Source organism: Piliocolobus tephrosceles, chromosome 10 (assembly GCF_002776525.5).
Source record: "Piliocolobus tephrosceles isolate RC106 chromosome 10, ASM277652v3, whole genome shotgun sequence".
NCBI classification, from domain to species: Eukaryota; Metazoa; Chordata; class Mammalia; order Primates; family Cercopithecidae; genus Piliocolobus; species Piliocolobus tephrosceles.
The window spans coordinates 103,948,919-103,971,043 of NC_045443.1; the positions used below are offsets into that span (position 1 = coordinate 103,948,919).

A 22,125-nucleotide genomic window follows, 5' to 3' on the forward strand; every position below is an offset into this window, starting at 1 on the left:
GGCAGGGCACGGTGGCTCATGCCTGTAATCCTAGCACTTTGGGAGCTGAGGTGGGCGGATCACCTGAGGTCGGGAGTTCAAGACCAGCCTGGCCAACATGGTGAAACCCCTTCTCTACTAAAATATAAAAATTAGCCGGGCATGATGGCGGGTGCCTGTAATCCCAGCTACTCAGGAGGCTGAGACGGGAGAATCGCTTGAACCTGGGAGATGGTGGTTGCAGTGAGCCAAGGTCACGTCACTGCACTTCAGTCTGGGCAGCTGAGTGAGACTCCGTCTCAAAAAACAGACAAACAAACAAACAAAAAACTAGACTGGAGGGGGGGATCAAGGAAGAAATAGGAGTAGAAGAAATCTTAGCTCATCGAGTCTTCACAATTACTAGTTACCCAGTGAAGTAGGTACTGTTATTCCCTTTATCTTACAGGCAAGGAAACTGAGATGCCAGAGGTTACACAGCTGGCAAGAGGCTGGCTAACTGCTTATTGGCAAACTTTTGACACAAGCCTCTGGGGTTTAATTAATCACTATTTAAGGCTGAGTTAGGTGGTTTCTGCCCAAATAATCAACACAATGGCCTTATATAAAAAAGACAAAACAGGCGTCACATTTAAAGGGGCCCTGGCAGGCAGGAGCACGTCCAGGGGAGAACACGTTGATCATGGAGGCCACATGAGGAACCGCCGAGGAAGCTGGGCATGTTCTGCTTGGTAACAAGGAGACTCAGGTGGGCCATGTCCCCACCCACCCTCCCTGTTGACAGCGACTCAGAGACTGGGGAAATTCTGTAGGGCAGACTAGGATTCATGAGGGGAAGGAAGCAGACAGCTGGTTTTGACCTTCCTGATAGTTGGAGCTGTTTTAACTTTGGAATGGGCCTATTTTAGCAGTAGTCAGTGCTAGCTAACATTTTGTATGAGCACTTACTACATGCTAAGTCCTTACCGTACCACTTAAGTAGTCTATTCAAGCATCACACTAGCCCTATGAGGTTGGAACCCCTAATTACAACAGAGAGAAGTGAGGTTAAGGTACTTAGCCTAGATGACTACTAGTAAGGGGTAGAGCCTGGGTAACCCAGATGTGTCTCTGACTCAAAGTGTGTGCATTTAGATACCGTGAAACCCTGTCTCTTCAAAGAAGTTATCAGCTATGGGGGATATTACAGAGGGATCTCTCACATCATCTGGCAGATGATTTAGTCATCTGGATAGCCAGTTATCTAGTCAGATAACTTCTAAGTTTTGTTCTACAACCAAAACTCTATGACTCCAAGGGCTGTGTTGTTTTAGCTTCAAAGGGGAGGGAGTAAAGTGAAGTAGAATGCTATGTCGAACTTGGATCTGAAACCTGAACTGTGGCAACTGTCCACAGCAGCATTTTCCTGAGACTTAGTGGTTGGTTTCATTTGTGTACCTGTGTATGTAAACACATGTGCAAATGCACGCCTATCTTTAATCAAGATAGCTTGGAATCTTGAGCAAATTCCCTAATAGGGTGAATTATGATTTTGTTCATCTCAAATTATTTGCCTCTTTTTTTTCTGTTGTTTGTTTGTTTGTCTGTCTTTAAGAGACAGAGTCTCACTCTATTGCCCGGGCTGGGGTGCACTGGCATGATCATAACTTACTGTAGCCTCTAATTCTTGGACTCAAGGGATTCTCCTGTCTCAGCTTCCCAAGTAGCTAGGACTATAGGCATGTGCCACCACACCTGGCTAATTTTTAAAACATTTTTTGTAGAGACGGGGGTCTCACTGTGTTGCTCAGGCTGCTCTCTTAACTATTGGCTTCTTCCTGCCTCTCAAGTTGCTGGGATTACAGGCATGAGCCACTGCACCTGGCTTGCTTCTCTTTTTAAAACCCAGGCTTAGTGACCTGTAATCCATTTGCAACTTTTCTCTTGACTCGGATATTTTCAGAGATTTAAGAATAGAGCAATCCCAGCTTTGCATATAGGTCATTATTGCTTAGCAAGAGAAATCAAGAGTCCCAGAAGCAGAGTGTAGGTCAGCTGTTAATTATGTCCCCAAGTCACTCTGCCAAAAGTTGGCCCCTGTGCCCTAATATCAAAATAAGAGCCTCATAGTATCATACAGAAGGACAAAAGTGTTGGATTTTTGTGTACACATGATTATATAAGAATTATTAAAAATTAATACAGAGAAGTACTCTAGATTTCTGAATTGGCTGCAGGAAAATATTTTATTTTGCCTAAGAGGAGATTTTATGTAATTGCCTATTTTAAATATAGGCAGGAAAACCTTAGGAATGATTATTTGTACTAAGTAAGTAGCAACAAGATAACATTAGATCCAACATGTAAATTATCTGTGAAAAGAGCAAGAGATTATCCCTGTGTGGGGGCCATAAGTAATTTTTAAGATACCCAGAAAGAAAGGCTTTTTTAAGACAATATCTTATGTCTGATCAAATGTTTTCATGAACTTTATTTCATATTATTCTTTAAAAAAATTCTGTGGGACATAAATATCTCTTTCAGAATATATGAAACTCTTGTGATTCCCTTCATCTGTCACATGAGGCATTCAAGAAAAATTTATGGAACATTTTAAAGAAGAGCAAACATGCTCAGTGACAACCTCCTTAGACTCAGTCATTCAGCTAAGTAAACAGTGGAGGCTGGGTGCAGTGGCTCACACCTGTAATCCCAGCACTTTGAGAGCCAAGGCGGGCAGATCATGAGTTCAGGTGATCGAGACTATCCTGGCCAACATGGTGAAACCCCGTCTCTACTAAAAATACAAAAATTAGCCAGGTGTGGTGGCGTGTGCCTGTGATCCCAGCTACTGAGAGACTGAGGCAGGAGAATCACTTGAACCCGGGAGGCAGAGGCTAGAGTGAGCCGAGATTGCGCCACTGCACTCCAGCCTGGGCAACAGAGTGAGTCTCTGTCTCAAAAAAAAAAAATCAAAAACAAAAACAGTGGAGTTAGGACTGGAAACCAGGTCTCCCAAATCCAAGTCCAGATTAAACCAAGCTGCTACTTTTTCAGCCTTCTTTGAATTTTTCAGTTTTGTGTTATATTGCACTACAACTGAGTTGTATTGCAAGCAACAGAAACCAACTGTAGCTGACTTAGCCAAAGGGAAGTGAATGGAAGGATGAAGTTCATAGAATCAAAGGAAAAGCCAAAATGTCAGAAATCAGAAGAATGTCACAAATCTGGATAAGAATAACCAAGGGATAGCAAGTCTCCACTGTCACGATGGTTGATGTGGGCTGTAAACATGGGCCATCCTCGAACACTCTCACCACTCAGATCCTGGGAAGGAGTCCGCTCTGCTCGGCGCGTGACTCTGCTCAGCCAGCCCCTGGTCAGGAAGATAGGGCCTCTGAATTGAGACTCACAAAAGAAAACAGAACCAGAGGAAATGGTTTCTCAGAGAAAACCAGCACCAAAAGAAGGGAAAGTGAGATGTTGCCAGGCAAAAAAGAGATGTCGTGGATAAGGAAACTACATTTTTCCAACTGAAAATTGGGGTAGAAGCACCTGTAATTCCATTGCTTATTCGGGTGTCTGTCTCTCCCTCTTACCAGACTAGGAACTTCCTGAGTGCAGGGACTGTGCGTGTTTACCTTTAAATCCCCAGTACTTGGTACAATACCTGGGACTAAGTAGGTACCCAGTAGTTTTCATCAAATAAACGAATGAGTGGAAAAACTCTTACTCCTGTCCCCAGGAAAAGCCGAGGTTGCAGGTGCCTCATGAGGCTGACCTTGCTTTGGAGCCACAGAGAACAGTCACTGTGCCAGCCTGTGAGAGTGAAGTCTGCAGATCCCTGAGAGAAGAGCCAGCGTTTCACTCTAGACGCATGCTCCTTCTGCTTTACCAGTCGTTCTCAAGTCGGACTACAAATTAGAATCATCTGGGGCGTTTAAACACAGAGGCCTGAGCCCTGCCTCAGACAGAATAAATCAAAGTCTCCAGGAGCTGTGCCCATGAACATTTTTTTCGTTTTAAAGCTCCCCAGGTGATTCTAAAGTCAGCCAGGATTGAGAACCACTATGCCACACTGTTGGCTTTTGTTCAAGATAACTAAATGGGCTCTTAAATGTGTCAGCTGTAAATGATTAAACTTGCAGTATAAATGCTTATTACTGCCACATTGTAATTATATTCACGATGATGATTTCCACTCGTGCTTTCTCAGTTGGATGTCTTACGTGAAAGACTGCAAGTCTTTTCCATCTTTATAAAACAGAACTAGCAAACCAAAAACAACATTTGCCAACTGAGGAGAAACAAGAGTTGCGAAATTCTGAGGGTGGTGTTGCTTTAGTGTGCCAAACAGAACTACTCATAAATTATCCCTACGCAAGTGCTGGGTCCGAGGAAGAATTTCAGTCTATTTCTTTCGCGCTCGCTCTCTCTCACTCTCACGCTCCCTCTCTAATCTGCACCTGTATTCAGGCTGTATTTCTTGGCAATTGTCACCTTATAAATTCTACCAAATATATAATTTTAAAAGAACTGTGGTATAAAAAGCAATTTGTTTTTAGTGGGAAACCTTAGAACTGGGTCTAAAGCAAAATAAAGTGAATTTTGCCCTAAGGCAGACAGGCCCAGTAGAGAATTCCTGCCTCCAAACTTTCAGCCTCCTGGAATAGCCTTGGCATGTCAGATTTCATTTAGTTCATGATGTAAGAGACATTTTATTCAAAGTTAGAAGAACTACTTATGAGCAAAAGTAAATAAATACTATTTGTCATCTAAGTCCGTGGTTCTCAACGTGGTTCTCTTAGGGGTGATTTTGCCACTGCCCCCGCCCGACAATATTTAGCCATGTCTGGAGACACTTGGCTGTCCCATCCTGACAGGGCAAGGTGGGAGGCTGAGGAAGGGCATCTAGTAGGTAGAGCTTAGGGATGCTGCTAAACATTGTATAGTGAACAGGACAGCACCCAACAATGGAGAATTACCCAGTTCAAAATGTCAATAGTGCCGAGGTTGAGACACCCTAAATAAAGAATCAGAATGAATCCATTTCATGATGACCCAAGGAACCATCTCATGCTCCAGGAAAATACGGGCTTCAATAAGCAAGGAAGTCCAGTGGCTGTTGAGCACTTGGGGGTTGTTTTGTATTTGGAATCAGTCTCATTTCAGCTAGTCATGGCTGATGGTGGGTGCTTTCTTCTTCTTGCCTTCTTTCCATTGTGTAGAGGGAGCCATTTCCACTTGCAGAAGCAAGCCCTTGCAGAGGCACCTTTTGGAGCAACTCTGTTTGAGTTGTTTGTCATAGAAACTGTTAATATCAAGGGAACTCTGCTAATAATAACTATTAGGCACCTGATAACCTATATTATAGTAATATTTAAGTGCCATATGCTTAAAAATGAAATGAATTCAAGTAAAAAACCTCATTTCCAGTGATACATATTTTTTATCCAGAAGAACTAAACTTGTCTAAAGTGGAAGGGCAGTTGAACTGGACATTGTCTTTAAGGTCATAGTCTTTAAGGTCAAATTAAGTATGACACTAAAGTTCAGTGATTTCTTCCTTCCTCACTGCTTCCTTCTCCCTCTCCCATCTTGCCTTCTGGAATAACCCTTGCCAAATACCAGGGATCATACTGCATAAACTAGATTTTCAGTGTCTGCATGTTTTCTAGATAACATCTCCTTTAAAGCATTGGCTTTTCTTTCAGGGGACCTGCCTAGATTCTGCTCCCTCATGCTAACACACTAACTGGTATTTACACACACAGAAAAAGTCAAGTTCCCAAAAAAGCTCATTTTAACCAACCCACTGCTTAGCCTACTCACTCTTCTTATTCCATGGGTGATCACTGTGTCTGAGGCAACTGCATTAATAAGGCAGCTGTTGTGTATCAGGCAGAGAACCTGACGAGCCCTCTAGAGACAATAATCCCCCTCCTTAAAGGTTTTTTACAGAGTTAACTGAGCTAATGTAACAATTGCTAACACTTAGGGGCATTTCCTTTGTGCCAGAAAGGGTTCCAAGTGTTTTGTATGTGCTAGTTTGTTGAATCTTCCATAGCTTCAGGAGGAATACTATTATCCCCAGTTCACAGACAGAGGAAACTGAGGAGACATTAGGTAACCTGTCCAAGGCATACACCGAAGTTGAGACTGCCTGCCTCAGTCCCACGCTTCCAGCTACTGCACCGGCCACTTACTCTGCATGGGGGAGCCTAGCACAAGTTCTTAGTCACATGTTGATTGCTTTGATATTAGGTTGCACTAAGTTGAGATTCATTCATCTGCAGTGCAAACTTCACTCCCCAGTCAAGCTGCTTCTTCATTCTCTGTCTTGCTTTCTAAATCCTGTTGCAGAACAGACTGTTGCTGATCAGTCTCTGCACTACAACTTTTGTTTGTATTCTTGTCAAATCTGTTTCAAGGAATAAATGTAAAAGACTGGTCTGCCCAATTATACTGGGCTCTGTTTGACAGATAATTGATTTTAGAAATGGACACTGTCAGTGGTAGGCTGGAAGTGGTTGGTACAGACTTGGGAGCCATTTGCTATATTTGAAGGAATTTTGTGAGCTAGTAAACATACCCATTACTAAAAATTAAATAATATAAATTTACAATTAAGTACATTATATTAAAAACAAAGGTAAAACTCTGGGAAATCATTAGGCAATTTCTTATTAAACACACTTACAACCTGGTAATTGCAATACTGAGTCTTTATCCCCAAGAATTGTAAACTGACATTCACACAGAAACCTGTACATAAATATTCATATCAGCCTTATTTGTAAAACCCCAAACTGAAAGAACCAAAATGACTTTCCACTGGTAAATGGATAAACAGACTGTGGTATATCCATACAATAGAATACGACTCAATAATAAAAAGGAATGAACTATGGATACATACAACTTGAATGGATGCTTAGAAAACAAAGCCAATCTCAAAGGGTCATTTTACTGGTCTGCTCAGGCTGCCATAACAAAGTACCACAGACTGGGTAGCTTCAACAATATTAGTTTATTTTTCATAGTTCTCAAGGCTGAAAGTCCAAAATGAAAGTGCCAGCTGATTTGGTTCCTAATGAGGGCTTTCTTCCTGGCACGTACAGACATACCTATTTCTCAGTGTGTGCAGATGGAAGGAGAGTCTCTCTTTTAAGGGTATCAACCCTCATGACCTCATCTAACCCTAATTACCTCCCAAATTCTCCATCTCCAAATGTCATCACAGTGGAAGTTAGGGCTTCATGATAGGAATTTGGGTGGCAGGTGGACACAAACAGTCCATAACAGCTACATATTGTATGATTCTATTTACATAACATTCTTGAAGTGACATAGTTATGGTGATGATTGGTTACCAGAAGTTAGGGTTGAGGTGAGAGTGTGACTACTGGGAGGTAACATGAGGAGATATTTTACGGTGATGAAATAGTTGAGTATCCTGATGGTTACAGGAATCCACATATGTAATAAAATTTCTTAGAACTACACACATAAAGAATGCATGTAAAAACTGGTAAAATCAGTATAAGTTAATGGTATTGTACCCATGTCAGTTTCCTGATTTTGACAATATACTGTAGTTATTTAAGATGCTGTCCTTGGGGGCAGCTGGGTGAAGGGTATACAGGAACTGTCTGTACTATTTTCACAACTTTTTAAGTCTTTTATTTTGAAATAGTTTAAGCTATTTCAAAATTTAAAAATTATTTTTAAAGCCCTAAAAAAGAATGAACTGTGATACATAAGACAATGTGGATAAATGTCAGAAACACTATGCTAGGTACTTTATGATTCCATTTATATGAATTTCTAGAAGGCAAACTAATTCATGCAGTTAGGAGTTAAAAGTAGTTGAGTGAGATGCACATTGACTGGAAAGGGAGACGAGAGAACTTTCGGGGGTAATGGATATAGTCTATATCTTGTTTTAGGTGGTAGTTGCATAGGTACAGAGTAGTCACAACTCATCGAACTGAACACTTAAGAGCTGAACATTTTAGTGTACAAATTTATTATGTCTGTAAATATAAACATATTTATATGTGTGAAAAAACAAAGTAATAATAATTATAAAAAGTAAAGGAAAACAAATACTAAAAACTTCACTTCCAAATTGTCTTACTATTGTCTATAGTCTTGACATTAAAGAATCTCAAGATGGTACATATAACAGGTATAAAGTACCTGTTATATCTGGATGATGGAAACACTACGTAGCAGTGTACTATACTGGGCATCTCTGCTTAACTTCATATTTAGTGACTCTCCTCCCACTTGCTCATTCTACAAATGAGGAAATCAAAAGCTCAGGAGAGAAGTGAGGGCTGGAGATACAGATTTGGGAGCCTTATGGGGTATGGGTGGAAATAGAAACCGCAGAAATGAGTAAGATGGTCTAGTGAGATTGAAGAGTACCAAATCAATGGGGATTGGGTAGAGTGCTTGGAAGCATCAACATTTAAGGAACAGGCAGAGGAACATTTTCCTGTAATTGAAGGGAGATGCACCTATCTTCTCATCCTGTCTTCTCAACCCAGGTATGAAATGCAGAAGCACAGCTAGGGGAAACTAAGGAAGAGTGGTGTCAGAAAAGCCAGGAAAAGAGTTTCTGGAGGGCTGTACTAAGAGATGTCTGTATTACAGAGGTGTTTAAAAAAAATAGGAAGGACATGTTTATTGGATTTGACAACCAGGAGATTGGTGGTGGCCTTAGAAAGGTTATGGGAAGGATTTATTTCAGAACCTCTTTGGCCTATATTCTGTATCTTGGTAGATGGCACAGGCATTCATTCAGATGTCCAAGGTACAAATCTGGGAGTCATCCTAGAATACTTCTTTCCTACTCTCTACATGTAAGTGGTCACCAGGACCTATAGGTGCTCCCCCTAAATATTTGTCAATTTTCCCCTCCTTACCCCTCACTTCCACTGCCTTATCCATTCACTCTCTTGTCTGAACCACTGCAACAATTTACTCTCCCTCCACTAATTCAGTCTTTCTTTCCAAGCAATTTTTCTAACATACATATCTGATCATATGGGTTCTATGTTGAAAATAATAATCATCATCTGGGTGCAGTGGCTCACACCTGTAATCCCAGCACTTTGGGAGGTCGAGGTGGGTGAATCATGAGGTCAGGAGATCAAGACCATCCTGGCCAGCATGGTGAAACCCCATCTCTACTAAAAATACAAAAATTATCTGGGTGTGGTAGCGCACGCCTATAGTTCCAGCTACTCAGGAGGCTGAGGCAGGAGAATCGCTTGAACCTGGGAGGTGGAGGTTGCAGTGAGCTGAGATCACGCCACTGCACTCCAGCCTGAGTGACAGAGCAAGACCCTGTCTGGAAAAAAAAAAAAAAGAAAGAAAATAATATTATCCAAAACTCCCCATTCCGGTCGCTGGTGTTTGTAACCTGGGGACTATGAATCTGGTAAGAGAGAATGACAGTTGTTTGTGGACATGTGCACGTGAATGTGCACGTTCACCTTGGGAAAGGCGTATCTCTAATTAGATATTAAAGGCGGTCTAAGACCCAAAAATGTGTAATAATTATACTCTGTTTTCTCTTCAGATTATATAAATCTTTCACCTTTTACCAAAAATGTGTGAAAATTAATGACTTTACTCTAAATACCTTCTCTGCACAAACTCAAGGCTGGCTTCTAACCACCCATCCAATGCCATCTGCTACAACCCTCTTACCGCTAATTCTTCATGGACCAGCAATACAGATTTGTTTGTGGCATCCAGAATGTGGCATCTAGAATGTGCCATATGCTATCTTTTCCAGAGCACTTACAGAGCTCTTCCTCTTAGATTATTTCCTGGACAGCCTCTTCTCCCACAATTACCAGCATTCATTGTACTGTGTTACAGTTGTTAGTTTACAGACCTGTCTTTCCATCTGGGTTATAAACTCCTTGAAGGGCATGGCTGTGTCTTTTCATTTATGCCCAGCACCCAACACAGCATCTGTCAAGTGGAATACACCAGTGAAGGGATCAATCAGCTATAGAACAAATATGTGGCCTCTTCACTCTTAGGTGCTCTTGATCAGACTACAGAATGGATAAAAGAATCTGTAAATGAAGAATTATTTTCTCTTTCTGAGAGTGCTTTAACTCCTGGGGCCGAAAATACCTCCAAGCCAAGCCTGAGCCCTACTTTGGTGCTAAATAATAGCTACTTGAAACTGTTACAGTGGGATTATCAGAAAAAAGAATTACCAGAGGTGAGTGATTTTGTTCTTCCCCCACATTTCCCAGTATTTTAATTCTTAAGTTCTAACTTTGAATCATCTGGTCTGTGTTTCGTGTGGTTTACTGATTTTACAAATATCAGATAAAAATGGGAATTTGGAAATGACATTGCCTATTTTGTATTTTCATGCTATTGAGCTACCCTTTTTATTTTTATATTTTAAATAAATATGTTAGACACTTACGACAGATGGAACACGTCTTCAGGAACTGACAGAAAAGCTGAATCAATTGAAAATTATTGCCTGCCTGTCCCTAATTACCAACAACATGGTGGGTGCTATTACAGGAGGCCTGCCTGAGCTTGCAAACAGGTTAAAAAGGATTTCAGCTGTTCTACTTGAAGGCATGAACAAAGAGTAAGTTCCAAATTTTTGCATCTGCTCCCTCTTGTATTAAGGCTCTGCATGCGTCTCAGAGAACAAGAATGACCTTGGACATCTGGGTATGAGATTCAGGACTGTGCTTTAGAGAAGCTTATCTTACACTTTCTTTTTCTAGAATTTCCTTTAATATCTCTGAAGGCTTAGATGTCCTCTCATAGGAAGGGAGAGGTGTTTTCCATGACAAGTGCCAGGGTGAGTGTAGTATTTCCACTTAAAATGAATTTGTACAACAGCTTTTCTTTGACAGTGCTTTGGAAGAAAAACAAACGAAACACAGAAATCTGCCAAGCTCAGTGTTTAGAACTGTGCAAATTGTTTTTGAAAAAAAAAAAAGAATCTCGCTTTGTCAACAGGCTGGAGTACATACAGTGGTGCAACCTGGGCTCACTGCAACCTCCGTGTCCGGGGTTTGAGCGATTCTCCTGCCTCAGCCCCCCGAGTAGCTGGGACTACAGACATGCACTACCACGCCCGGCGAATTTTTGTATTTTTAGTAGAGACAGGGTTTCACCATGTTGGCCAGGATGGGCTCGATCTCTTGACCTCATGATCCACCCACCTCGGCCTCCCTAGAATTGTGCTATTGCTTGTTCTGACTTCATCATTTTTCTGCAATGAATTGTTTACTGACTTCACAAATCCACCTTGCTACGAAGTCTTCAGAAGTGCTGACAATTCTGCCCTTCAGAGATGTGATACAAGTCCAGTGAAGATTTTGATTTTTGCTAAATTTATCTCCAGTATTACACCTTCATGAATGCTGGAATCCCATTTAGATTTTGCATTTACATCATCTAGTAGGAATTCCTATCCAAGTCAGAAAATTCTTAGTCTTGGTGAATGGCCAGATGGTTCTATGAGTCTCTTATGAGTCAGCTTCTCCTGCTGGTTCCCTTTCAGGTGTCTTCAGAGGCATGTCCTCTTTATTCCTGTAATTGAAGGGAGATGCACCTGTCTTCTCATCCTCCCACCTAGTATTCAGAGAGCATGTAAATTACTTGATGAAATCCTAGACTATTAAGAGCCAAAAGGAGAACAAGTAGTTACAGAATCCAACTTCTCATTTTGAACTGAAGCTTAGAGATAGAGTAGAATTTGCCTTGGGCTGCACAGCTAGAAAAGGGCAGACCAAGGACTGAGCCCTGATCTGACCTGTCTCCTGATTCTGATGCTCATTAATATTCTAGGACCCGAGACCTATAATGAAAGGAAACCTCTGATTTTGCAGTTGGTCTTATCTTACCATTTCCCTGCATGGGTAATCATTACTTTCCAGAAACTTTGATTTATTAAGCCTTTAGAGAACACCCGGTGCTGCTGAAATGTTAATATAAAGTATACAGAAGGCGGTTACTAAGAAGACAGGCTTTCGGGTCAGACATACCAGGGTTTAAATCCCAGCTCTGCTATTGACTTATTATGAACACTTGAATAAGTTCTCAAATTACTATGAGCCTGACTTCCTCACTTGTAAGAAGGGAATAATAATTGTATTAATATCTACCTTGGAGTCGTGAGAACTTAAGATGATTCATGTACAGGTGTGTGGCACATAATACGTACTCAATGAATGCTAGCTATTAATAACTAGCCATTAAATCATCCTCTTTATAATTGTATCTGGTTGTTTTATTGTGTAATTTTTTCCCCGGTGTTAGGAAATGAATACAATCAATTCTCAATTATCCTCATTATGGACAGGGCAATAGCATTCATAGTGTAAAAAAAGGGAGAGTACTAAATAGTAGACCAACATGTCGTTTATATTTGGTTTGATGATGCATCTTGAAAACTAGAAACAGTTTTCTCTCCTCATTGTGAGTAGAAGGCATGGCTTATGCTGAGACAACTTTTTTTGAAGAGCTGAAAGAGGATTTATTGATTGGTTGATTTTTAATTTTTTTCCCTTTTTCAACTTTTAGGTTTAGGGACACATGTACAGGTTTTTACATGGGTAAGTTGAGGGTCACTGGGGTTTGGTGTACCAGTGATTTCATCACCCAGGTAGTGAGCATAGTTTTTCAACCTTCACCCTCCTCCAGACCTCCATCTTTTAGGTATAGGACCTGGTATCTGTTGTTACTCTTTGTGTCCATGTTTACTCAGTATTTAGCTCCCACTTATAAGCGAGAACATGTGCTATTTGGTTTTGTTTCTGATAATTCACTTAGGATGATGGTTTCCAGTTTTACCCATGTTGCTGCAAAGAATGTAATCTTACTCTTTTTACAGCTGTATAGTATTCCATGGTGTATATACCATGTTTTCTTTATCCAGTCCACCACTGATGGGCATCTAGGTTGGTTCCATGTCTTTGCTGTTGTGAATAGTGCTGCAGTGAACATATGAGTTCATGTGTCTTTTTGATAGAGTGATTTCTATTCCTTTGGGAATAAACCCAGTAATGGGATTGCTGAATTGAATGGTAGTTCTGTTTTAAGTTATTTTAGAAATCTCCAAACTGCTTTCCACAGTGGCTGAACTAATTTACATTCCCACCAGAAGTGTATAAGTGCTCTCTTTTCTCTACAACCTTGCCAGAATCTGTTATTTTCTGACTTTTTAGTAATAGCCATTCAGGCTGGGCATGTTGGCTCACTGTTATCCCAGCATTCTAGGAGGCCAAGGCAGGCGGATCACTTGAGGTCAGGAGTTGAAGACTAGCCTGCCGAAGATGGCAAAACCCTGTCTCTACAAAAAATAATTAGCCAAGCATGGTGGTGCATGCCTGTAGTTCCAGCTACTCAGGAAGCTGAAGCAGGAGAATCACTTGAACCTGGGAGGCGGAGGTTGCAGTGAGCCGAGATTGCACCACTACACTCCAGCCTAGGCAATGGAGTGAGACTCCATCTCAAAAAAGAAGAAAAAACAGCCATTCAGACTGGTATGAGATGGTATCTCACTGTGGTTTTGATTTGCATTTCTCTAATGATTAGTGATGTTGAGCATTTCTTCAGATGCTTGTTGGCTACATGTGAGTCTTCTTTTGAGAAATATCTGTTCATGTCCTTTGCCCATTTTTTAATGAGGTTGTTTTTTGCTGGTTGTAAGTTCCTTTTAGATTCTAGATATTAGACCTTTGTTAAATGCATAGTTTGCAAATATTTTCTCCCATTCTGTAGGTTGTTTACTCTCTTGATAGTTTTTCTTGCTGTGCATAAGCTCTTTAGTTTAATTAGGTCCTACTTGTTTATTTTTGTTTTGGTTGCATTTGCTTTTGAATAATTCATCATGAAATGTTTGCCAAGGCCTATGTCCATAATGGTATTTCCTGGGTCTTCCTTTAGGGTTTTTAAAGGTCTTATAGTTAAGTCTTTAATCCATCTTGAGTTGATTTTTGTATCTGGTGAAAGGACGGGGTCCAGTATCAATTTTCTGCATATGGCCAGCCAGTTTCCCTTTAGCCTAAAAACTCACTGATTAAAAGCAAGAAAAAACTAGGGCAGTACATTGTAGTGGATAAAAAGTCAGAAGGTAATAATTTTATTACAATCAGTCTATCCTTGGGTTACAGAATTCCAACATCAGGTCCAGTGTGGGCTTATAACAAATTCCAGTCAAGGCAGAACACCAAGAACTCATTTCTTATTGCTGTTAATGATGATCAACACGATAACCTATTTTTCTCTTTTCCTTCTTCCATGTGCCTGATAATCTGCTGAGAGCTAAATATTAGACACATAGAAGTTCAGTGGTAGAGCCAGGATTTGAACCCAGCTCCACATGACACCATAGCTTATGTTCCAACTCATTCCATTATACTGCGTCCTATCATTGAGCCCTTCTCTCATCCTTTAATTGCCATTTTGCAGAGTTATCCTAAGGACCCTTTCTGGATCGTGAGATAGAATTTTCAGTCATCTTTCCCTAATAGTGCGGACCCAACAAATGCCTTTTCTAATTACCTATTTTTCCTTACCTACTAAATAACTCACTCTTTAATTATCTTTACAACTTTCTGGACTCTATATATTGGAGATTATTTATCAGTTACTTGAATAATGGGAAGGAGCTTATTATCTTTCGTCATGATCAGCCAAGAGTTTTAGGTATTTGACAACTGAATATCTTTATTTGTTGTTTTTGATTGGTGTTACAGATTTACTGCTTAGGCATAGATAAATGAATTCAGTCTACTTCATTTATCAAGTGCATTTTAAAAATGTGTGAATGAATCCACTCAGACCAACAAGTTTATTTTAAGAAGCAAATTGGTGTTTTCTGTCCCTTTCTGATAGTCCTGTAATATAAATGGAGTTGCAGGTGCATTTTTGGGGACCATATTTTTCTGCTTATGCTTTTCTACTTAAATACTGCTACACAATTTAATGATTTTAAGCATTTAAAAATCTGCTACATAAGAAGGTTGGTGGTTGGGAGGAGTTACTATTTTATAAGTTCATTCTAATAGAGGTTATTATTGTCTGTATAAGAGAAGATTGGTAGACATCTAAAACAAGTCTGTATATTCAAAATAATAACTTGATGAACAAAAACTTTCTCTGGTGGAATTTCATTTTATGTTTCACAGGACCTTTAACTTGAAGGAAGTCCTGAATTCTATTGGTGTTCAGACTTGTGCTGAGATTAACAAGACCCTGATGGAGAGAGGTTTACCCACTTTCAGTGCTGAGATTCAAGCTAATCTTATAGGTCAATTTTCAAGCATTGAAGAGGAGGACAATCCTATCTGGTCCTTGATTGGTGAGTCCTTTTATTGATTTCTGCTTCAATTCCAATTTGCTTTAACTTGCTGATTTTGACTCATTATTAAGTCAGTCAAATTTTTGTCTTAAACACATTACCCGCTTTCAGAGGATAAGTATTGAAAATGTCAAGGAATAATAATGTTTTCAAGGGCCTGGGACTCATTGCTGCTTCTGTGTGTCGTGGAGTGGGGGGATGTTTCAGGGCCTATTATCCATTTAGCCAATAGATTTTATGACGAGAATAACAGAGTGCTGGAGTAATGTTAAAATACTAGATCAATGCAGTAATTCAAACCAGCTGGCAGTATGCTCACAGATAGTAGATATCAGTTCTGCTGTGAGCAGCTCTGAAGGAACTTGGTCAGGCTTAAAGAGACAAAGACTGAAAACGCGTGGATCCAGGAGACATAGTGTGCAGGCTTTTTGTAATGGTCGGCCAGGAAATTGACTGTCTCAAAGTCAGGCTGTGTTGGTGAGTTGGGAAAATGGATAATGTATCAGTTAGGACTTTTCTGTTACCTGTGACAAGAATCTAAACTTCTCAACTAGCTTAAACAAAATGAGCATTTATTTTCTCATCTAACTGAAAAGACCAGGGGTAGGGCTGGCTTCTGGTACAGCCTAATGAGAGTTCCAGCTGTCACTGGCACTAGTTTTCCTGCCTCCAGCTCTCAACACTACCTTCTCCTGGGCCGGCTGCCTTCACAGGCAGACTTTTCTCATGACAGCAAGATGGTTTTAGCTCCAGCCTACAACCTTCCATATTTAAGTCAAGTGAAAAACAAGGAATCTGCCTCCCTGTTAGCTCAAACAGTGAACCCATCTTTGAGTCTCAGTGGCTCCAGTTAGCCCGACTGTAGTTCATGTCCCATTCTTGAATTGGTCATGGTGGCCTGAGGGGAAGAAAGTTAAGCCTGAAACACGTATTCACCTCCTGGAGCCAAGGAGGAGTCAGTTTTCTCTGTAACACCTGATGAGAGTAGGGAGGAGATGGTTACACCGAAACAAAATCAGAGTATTGTGGCCATAAAGAAGGGGAGAAGCTGCTGTGTGGTACAAAGCAGTTGTTTACTACAGAGGTTCAAGGATGAAAACCAAAAGTAGAAGAGTGTAGAATTCGAATGTACTAACCTGCTAGGATTAATCTGCAAATTTTCAAAGTACAACATTGACTGCCCTAAGATACTATTAATTTGAGACTTTCAAATAGTGTTGTTCATCCTTATCCCTGGGGACACGGAATGCTGGGATCCAGGCCACACAGGCTACTTCAGTGGTTCAAAGCTTCAACTTTGCCCCCAGAAAGGAACAGTGTCGGTATATACAACACTGTGGGCTGCTGGGGAGGCTGCTCCTGAGAGGGGACAGTTGATGACAATAACAAACAGAGCATGACCATGATCACCTGTGACCAAGCTCTTATCTATATACCTTCGCGTGCTGACACGTGTCTGTCCTCAGAGCATGCCGTCCCAGCTGAACAGGTAAAACCTGAGAGATGGTGTTCTAGGAGGAAGAGGGATAGAGTGGGGATTGAGACACCGTCCAGCAGTCTCCGCAGCAAACTGCCAAATCCCCAGTAGTGTGCAGTCCTCATGAGGACGGTGTGCAGGTTTGTTCACTGCTATATTCTTGTGCAATGCTGCACGCACACATATATTTAATAAATGTTTGTGAAATGGGTGAATGCATAGGAGACTTGGAGAGGTTAAGGAACTTTCACTCAAAGTCCCATAACAAGCTGGGGGCGGAGTAGGGATCCTTCCCCAGCCTGTCTGACTCCAGAGCTCATGTTCCTCACTGGCACTTCAGTCGGAGCTGGAGGCTGCTGCTTGCTGGCAGAGTGGCCAGAGTGTCCGAGTGTACTCTGTGCCTTTTCTTTGGATAAGGGAAATGCTTGCAGTATCAGAAGGAAGAGGGAAGCTGAGGGCCAGGAGATGCCTCTTAAAATCTGGTAAAGCAACTTTTCTCCACCCAGCTCTCCCCAGTCCAACTTGCCTGTCCTTTTGCAAATTGAAAGCATTTGAAATCTCAAAGTACTGTTGCCCTAGCAACTTAAGTTGGGCGTCTCTCCTTCGACCCTGGAAGCCAAGGACACACCTTTGGCAGGGACTCCGTGTGGCTGCTCCTAACTGGACAAACACTCCTGTCACTTCAGCCTTTGCCTAAAAATGGACTCATCTGCAAATGAGGCAGGAGAGACAGAACCACTTGCTGACATAAGAACGATTTTGAAGGGGTTTCATTCTTTAAACCTTCTTAAGGGAAAGTGTTTGGATCATATCTGTGATGATACAGACCTGGGCCTCTGAGGGTCAGGCAACTAGTCTAAAGGGAAAGTAGTATACAGTGAACTCTAAATGTATGCCTGCAGAGGAGTTAGAATAAATTAAACAGAGAGATTCCTGGAACATGAGAAGGGCTTCATCAGTGTTGGCCATGGTTTTCCTCTGCTCAGGGTACCCATAGTGTGCTTTCTTTTGTTCTCATTGATGCGCTATTTATTTACTGAAGGGATTACAATCCCCAATTCCCATTACAATTCTTAACCTTTTGAAGATATTAGAAAGGGATTTTTCTTTCAAATACATACTAAGTAAAAATTATGGATTACCTGCTGTGTAAATTATTTGCATGCCTACATCTATTTCTTTTTCTGAGATGGAGTCTTGCTCTGTCACCCAGGCTGGAGTGCAATGGCGTGATCTTGGCTCACTGCAACCTCTGCCTTCTGGGTTCAAGCTATTCTTCTGCCCCAGCCTCCCGAGTAGCTGGGACTACAGGTGCATGCCACCACGCCCAGCTATTTTTTTTTTTTTTTGAGACGGAGTCTTGCTCTGTGGCCCAGGCTGGAGTGCAGTGGCCGGATCTCAGCTCACTGCAAGCTCCGCCTCCCGGGTTTACGCCATTCTCCTGCCTCAGCCTCCCGAGTAGCTGGGACTACAGGCGCCCGCCACCTCGCCCGGCTAATTTTTTGTATTTCATCATACTGGCCAGGCTGGCCTCAAACTCTTGACCTCATGATCTGCCCACCATAGCCTCCCAAAGTGCTGGGATTATAGGCATGAGCCACTGCACCCTGCCTGCCATCTACATTTTTAACAAGTAATTTCAGTTGTACAGGTGATACAGAATAATTTCTCCCTGTAGAAAAATTACAGACAAAGGCCAGGCACAGTGGCTCATGCCTGTCATCCCAGCACTTTGGGAAGCCGAAGCAGGAGGATGACTTGAGGCCAGGAGTTTGAGACTATCCTGGGCAACAGATGGAGACCCTGTCTATATAAAAAAGAGAACAAAGTCACAGATAAGGCTTAAGTCACCTTTGTTTGCCTTCTTCAGTCCCCGTTTTCCCCTGGCTGCCATGGTTTTCAGTTTGTTATTTATCTTTATAGACCCTTTTCAGTCCATTCTCATTTAAGTTCAGTCAGCATTTACAATGTGTCTGTCACATGCCAGATCAAGAATATAAAGATAAAAAAGATATAACCCTCATGCTCAAGAGTCCACTGTCCAAGAAGGGAGAGAGACACCTTCTCAACTGGCAATCATATGTCATGATAGTCTGAAAACAGATGCTAAGGAAAGTCACAGAAAGGAGGTAACTTTTGGCACGACATTGAAGGATGCCTTTGATTCTGGGCAGAGATGAGATGGGATGGCATGGCGTGGCATGACATGGCATTCTAGTAAAAGGAAAGAATTCTAAGACATGGACATTTGAAACTAAGTTCTAGGTCACACCTAGCTGGAATATATGATCTTTGTGAGCATTCTTGGGTGATAGGAATTTCAGTAGTATCATAGTTGTCCATATTCAATGTGGCATATTTTCCTTAGTAAACCTTCATATTGGTGAGGTTTCTGTTCCCAAAGCCAGAGAAAGCCCTTGGAGCAGCCTGAGCTATAGAAGGTCTTTTCTGTCCAGTATTACTAATAGTTGTCCCATGCTATTGCAGCCTGATTTCCATATGCATTTCTGTGCTTTTGTGTAGTCGTGTCAAACTCAGATACATCGAGGCAGTGATGCAGGAAGGGCGGGGAAGGTGGCACAATGGTGTGGTGGTTGGAGTGGCCCTTCCTCAGTGTCTCCTGATTCTTGGCCATGTGTGAAGTGCCCTGTAACTTATTTAGTATTAATTAATTATGTTTGAGATAGAGTCTCCCTCTGTTGCCCAGGCTGGAGTGCAGTGGCATGATCACAGTTCACTACAGCCTCGTGAACTCAGACAGTCCTCTCAACTCAGCCTCCTAAGTAGCTGGGACTACAGGCACGCACCATCATGCCTGGTTAATCTTTAATTTTTTTTGTAGAGACGAAGTTTCACTATATTGCCCAGGCTGGTCTCGAACTCCTGGGCTCAATAGATCCTCCCACTTCAGCCTCCCAAAGTGCTGGGATTGCAGGTGTGAGCCACTGCGCCTGGCTCTATGTAATTTATTGTTCAACCAGGATACTTTTGAGAGTCTCTTTTTAAAATTATGCCGGGACAACAGGTGTAAATTTTGACTGTCCTGGGGAAACCTAGATGTGTGGTCCCCCTTGCCGTGTGGTAATTTGGGCCCCCAAGTTTGCCAGATCTCTAGATTTTTCAAGAGAAAGCAGAAATATGGATTTCTATGTGAAATCTTCTGATTTTAAATGGCTTCTGTTTTTAAAAAAGACACTGCATGAGCCAGACTGTTAATGCCAGTTTACAAACTCAGCTTTAGTGTCTGTAATTACAATCATGAACATTTAGGATTAACTTTTGTAAAAGATTCCCCCCAAATAGGGCTCTGCATTTTCTATCAGTCAGCTATTGCTGCAAAACAAAATACCACAAAACTCCTGAGCTTAAAAAAAATAAGCATTTATTATTACTCACCAGTCTGTGAGGCGACCGGGTGACTCTTTTGGTCTTGCTGAATTCACTAATGTGTTTGTGGGTCAGCTGTGGCTCAGGATGGAAGCTTTGCTGATCCTGGTGGACTTTCTCAGGTGTTTGGATGCTGGTCGGCTATGCACCGGTCTAGGATGCCCTCAGATGGAACAGCTGGGTTTCCCTCTCCTTGATCTCTCATCCTCCAGCAAGCCCAGGCTTATTCTCATGGCGGTAGTAGATAGAGAGTGGACATGAACAAGAGTGTCCTCTTGAGGCCAAGGCATGAAACTGGTACTCTGGCATTTCCACCGCATTCTGTATTGGCCAAAGTAAGTCACGGAGCCAACCAGATAAAAAGGATGGGGAAAACCCTCCAGCCTTTGATAGGAGGAGCTGCAAAGCTACCTTGGAAAGGGGATGGGTACAGGGAGGGGTAAAGAATTGGGAACATTATTGCAGTCAACCTACTACAATTACTTGTTCTTGTTTTTAAAAAGTATGTACTTTAATAATGGACAGATAAAGGTATCTTTTTTTTCCCCTTCAGATAAACGAATTAAGCTTTACATGAAAAGCCTACTTTGTCTTCCAAGCCCTCAAAAATGCATGCCTCCTATGCCAGGAGGCCTAGCTGTCATTCAGCAGGAGCTAGAATCCCTAGGCTGTCAATATGCAAACATTGTGAATCTCAACAAACAAGTGTATGGACCATTTTATGCAAATATACTTCGAAAGCTGCTCTTCAATGAGGAAGCCATGGGGAAGGTAGATGCTTCACCTCCTACTAACTAAAGAAGAACTGACATTGGATGAGAGATTGGAAATCCAGCACTTTGGTGTCCAGTCCACTTCCATTGATGGCGTTAGAGATCCAGCACATTCTCAGTACTGTGGTGCAGTATTAGCCCAGATCTGTGTAATGGGTAATATTAGCATTACAGAAGACACACACATCACATAGACCCTCAGAAGACACAAACATCACATAGACCCTAGTTGTGCATCATTTTCAAGTTTAAAACAGACATTTGTAATGAACAGAAAACAATTTGTAATGAACTATATTACCTATATAATACTTGTAAATGTTTTCTTAACCATTTATATTTGGCTTATGACATTCAACCCATAAGGAGCTGTTTTTCTCACTTGTCATTATCAAACCTAATGATTTTTAATTTTGGTACAACTCCTTAAAGGGTTGAAGGTTGTGAGAATAACTGAGGGAATTGATGTTCTGAATAAATGATGTGAAGTAAACATAATCGTATTTGAAATGTACAATTACATTTTATTAATGTGTTAACAGAAACTTACAAAGTAAGTCCTCAGATTACACAAATGTACCAAATCACACTTTATAATACCAATGATCAGTATTTATTTAGAATTTGAATGTATTAAGTACATTTTTATGCTACATACAAACTTTAGATAAAACCTCCCTTGTTTGTTTAGTGAAAATAGAAGCAACTCCCTTCTCAAAGTATTCTAGAAGTTTGTTTCTTCTTACAATTTATCCTGCTCTCCAAGAAAAACAATTTTTGCACAAATTTCTTAGTGAATGTCCTTGCATTTCTCAGGCCATTGGTAAGGTTTATATAAGAATTTAATATTTTTATGTGAGGCAGGGCTCATTTGGTTTACTTTTAAGAAGAAGAAAGGCAGTCAATGATACCCGTTCTCCATGAAGTTCATATCTGAAAAAGAAACAGTTAAACTTTGGATTTCTTACCCATATAACTTAACTAGCAGATGTCTTTTGTGCTGATGAAAGCTTTACTGTGTTATGATCAAAATGCTCTTCTAAGGATCATTATTATTTGCTTTTTTTTTTTCTTGAAACAGAGTCTCACTTTGTCACCCAGGCTGGAGTGCAGTGTGTGATCTCAGCTCACTGCAACCTCTGCCGCCTGGGTTCAAGCAA

At 41.2% G+C, this 22,125-nt stretch overlaps 1 protein-coding gene across 10 annotated transcripts in view; it reads left to right on the forward strand.

The window, feature by feature from the left end:
• Positions 1–21,475, forward strand: part of TCP11L2 (t-complex 11 like 2) — a 41,906-nt gene extending 20,431 nt beyond the window's left edge. For 8 of the 10 annotated variants that reach the window (XM_023193922.3, XM_023193761.3, XM_023193493.3 and 5 more), the window contains 4 exons: positions 10,023–10,210; positions 10,416–10,597; positions 15,156–15,328; positions 20,746–21,460. In XM_023193922.3, coding sequence (XP_023049690.1) covers positions 10,023–10,210; positions 10,416–10,597; positions 15,156–15,328; positions 20,746–20,990 — 788 coding nt within the window. In that variant the 3' untranslated portion in view covers positions 20,991–21,460. Of the gene's footprint in view, positions 1–3,703; positions 9,094–10,022; positions 10,211–10,415; positions 10,598–15,155; positions 15,329–20,745 lie in introns of those variants that run through there. The other 2 variants (XM_023193431.3, XM_023193991.3) reach the window with 2 other exon arrangements.
• The last annotated feature ends 650 nt before the right edge of the window (positions 21,476–22,125 follow it).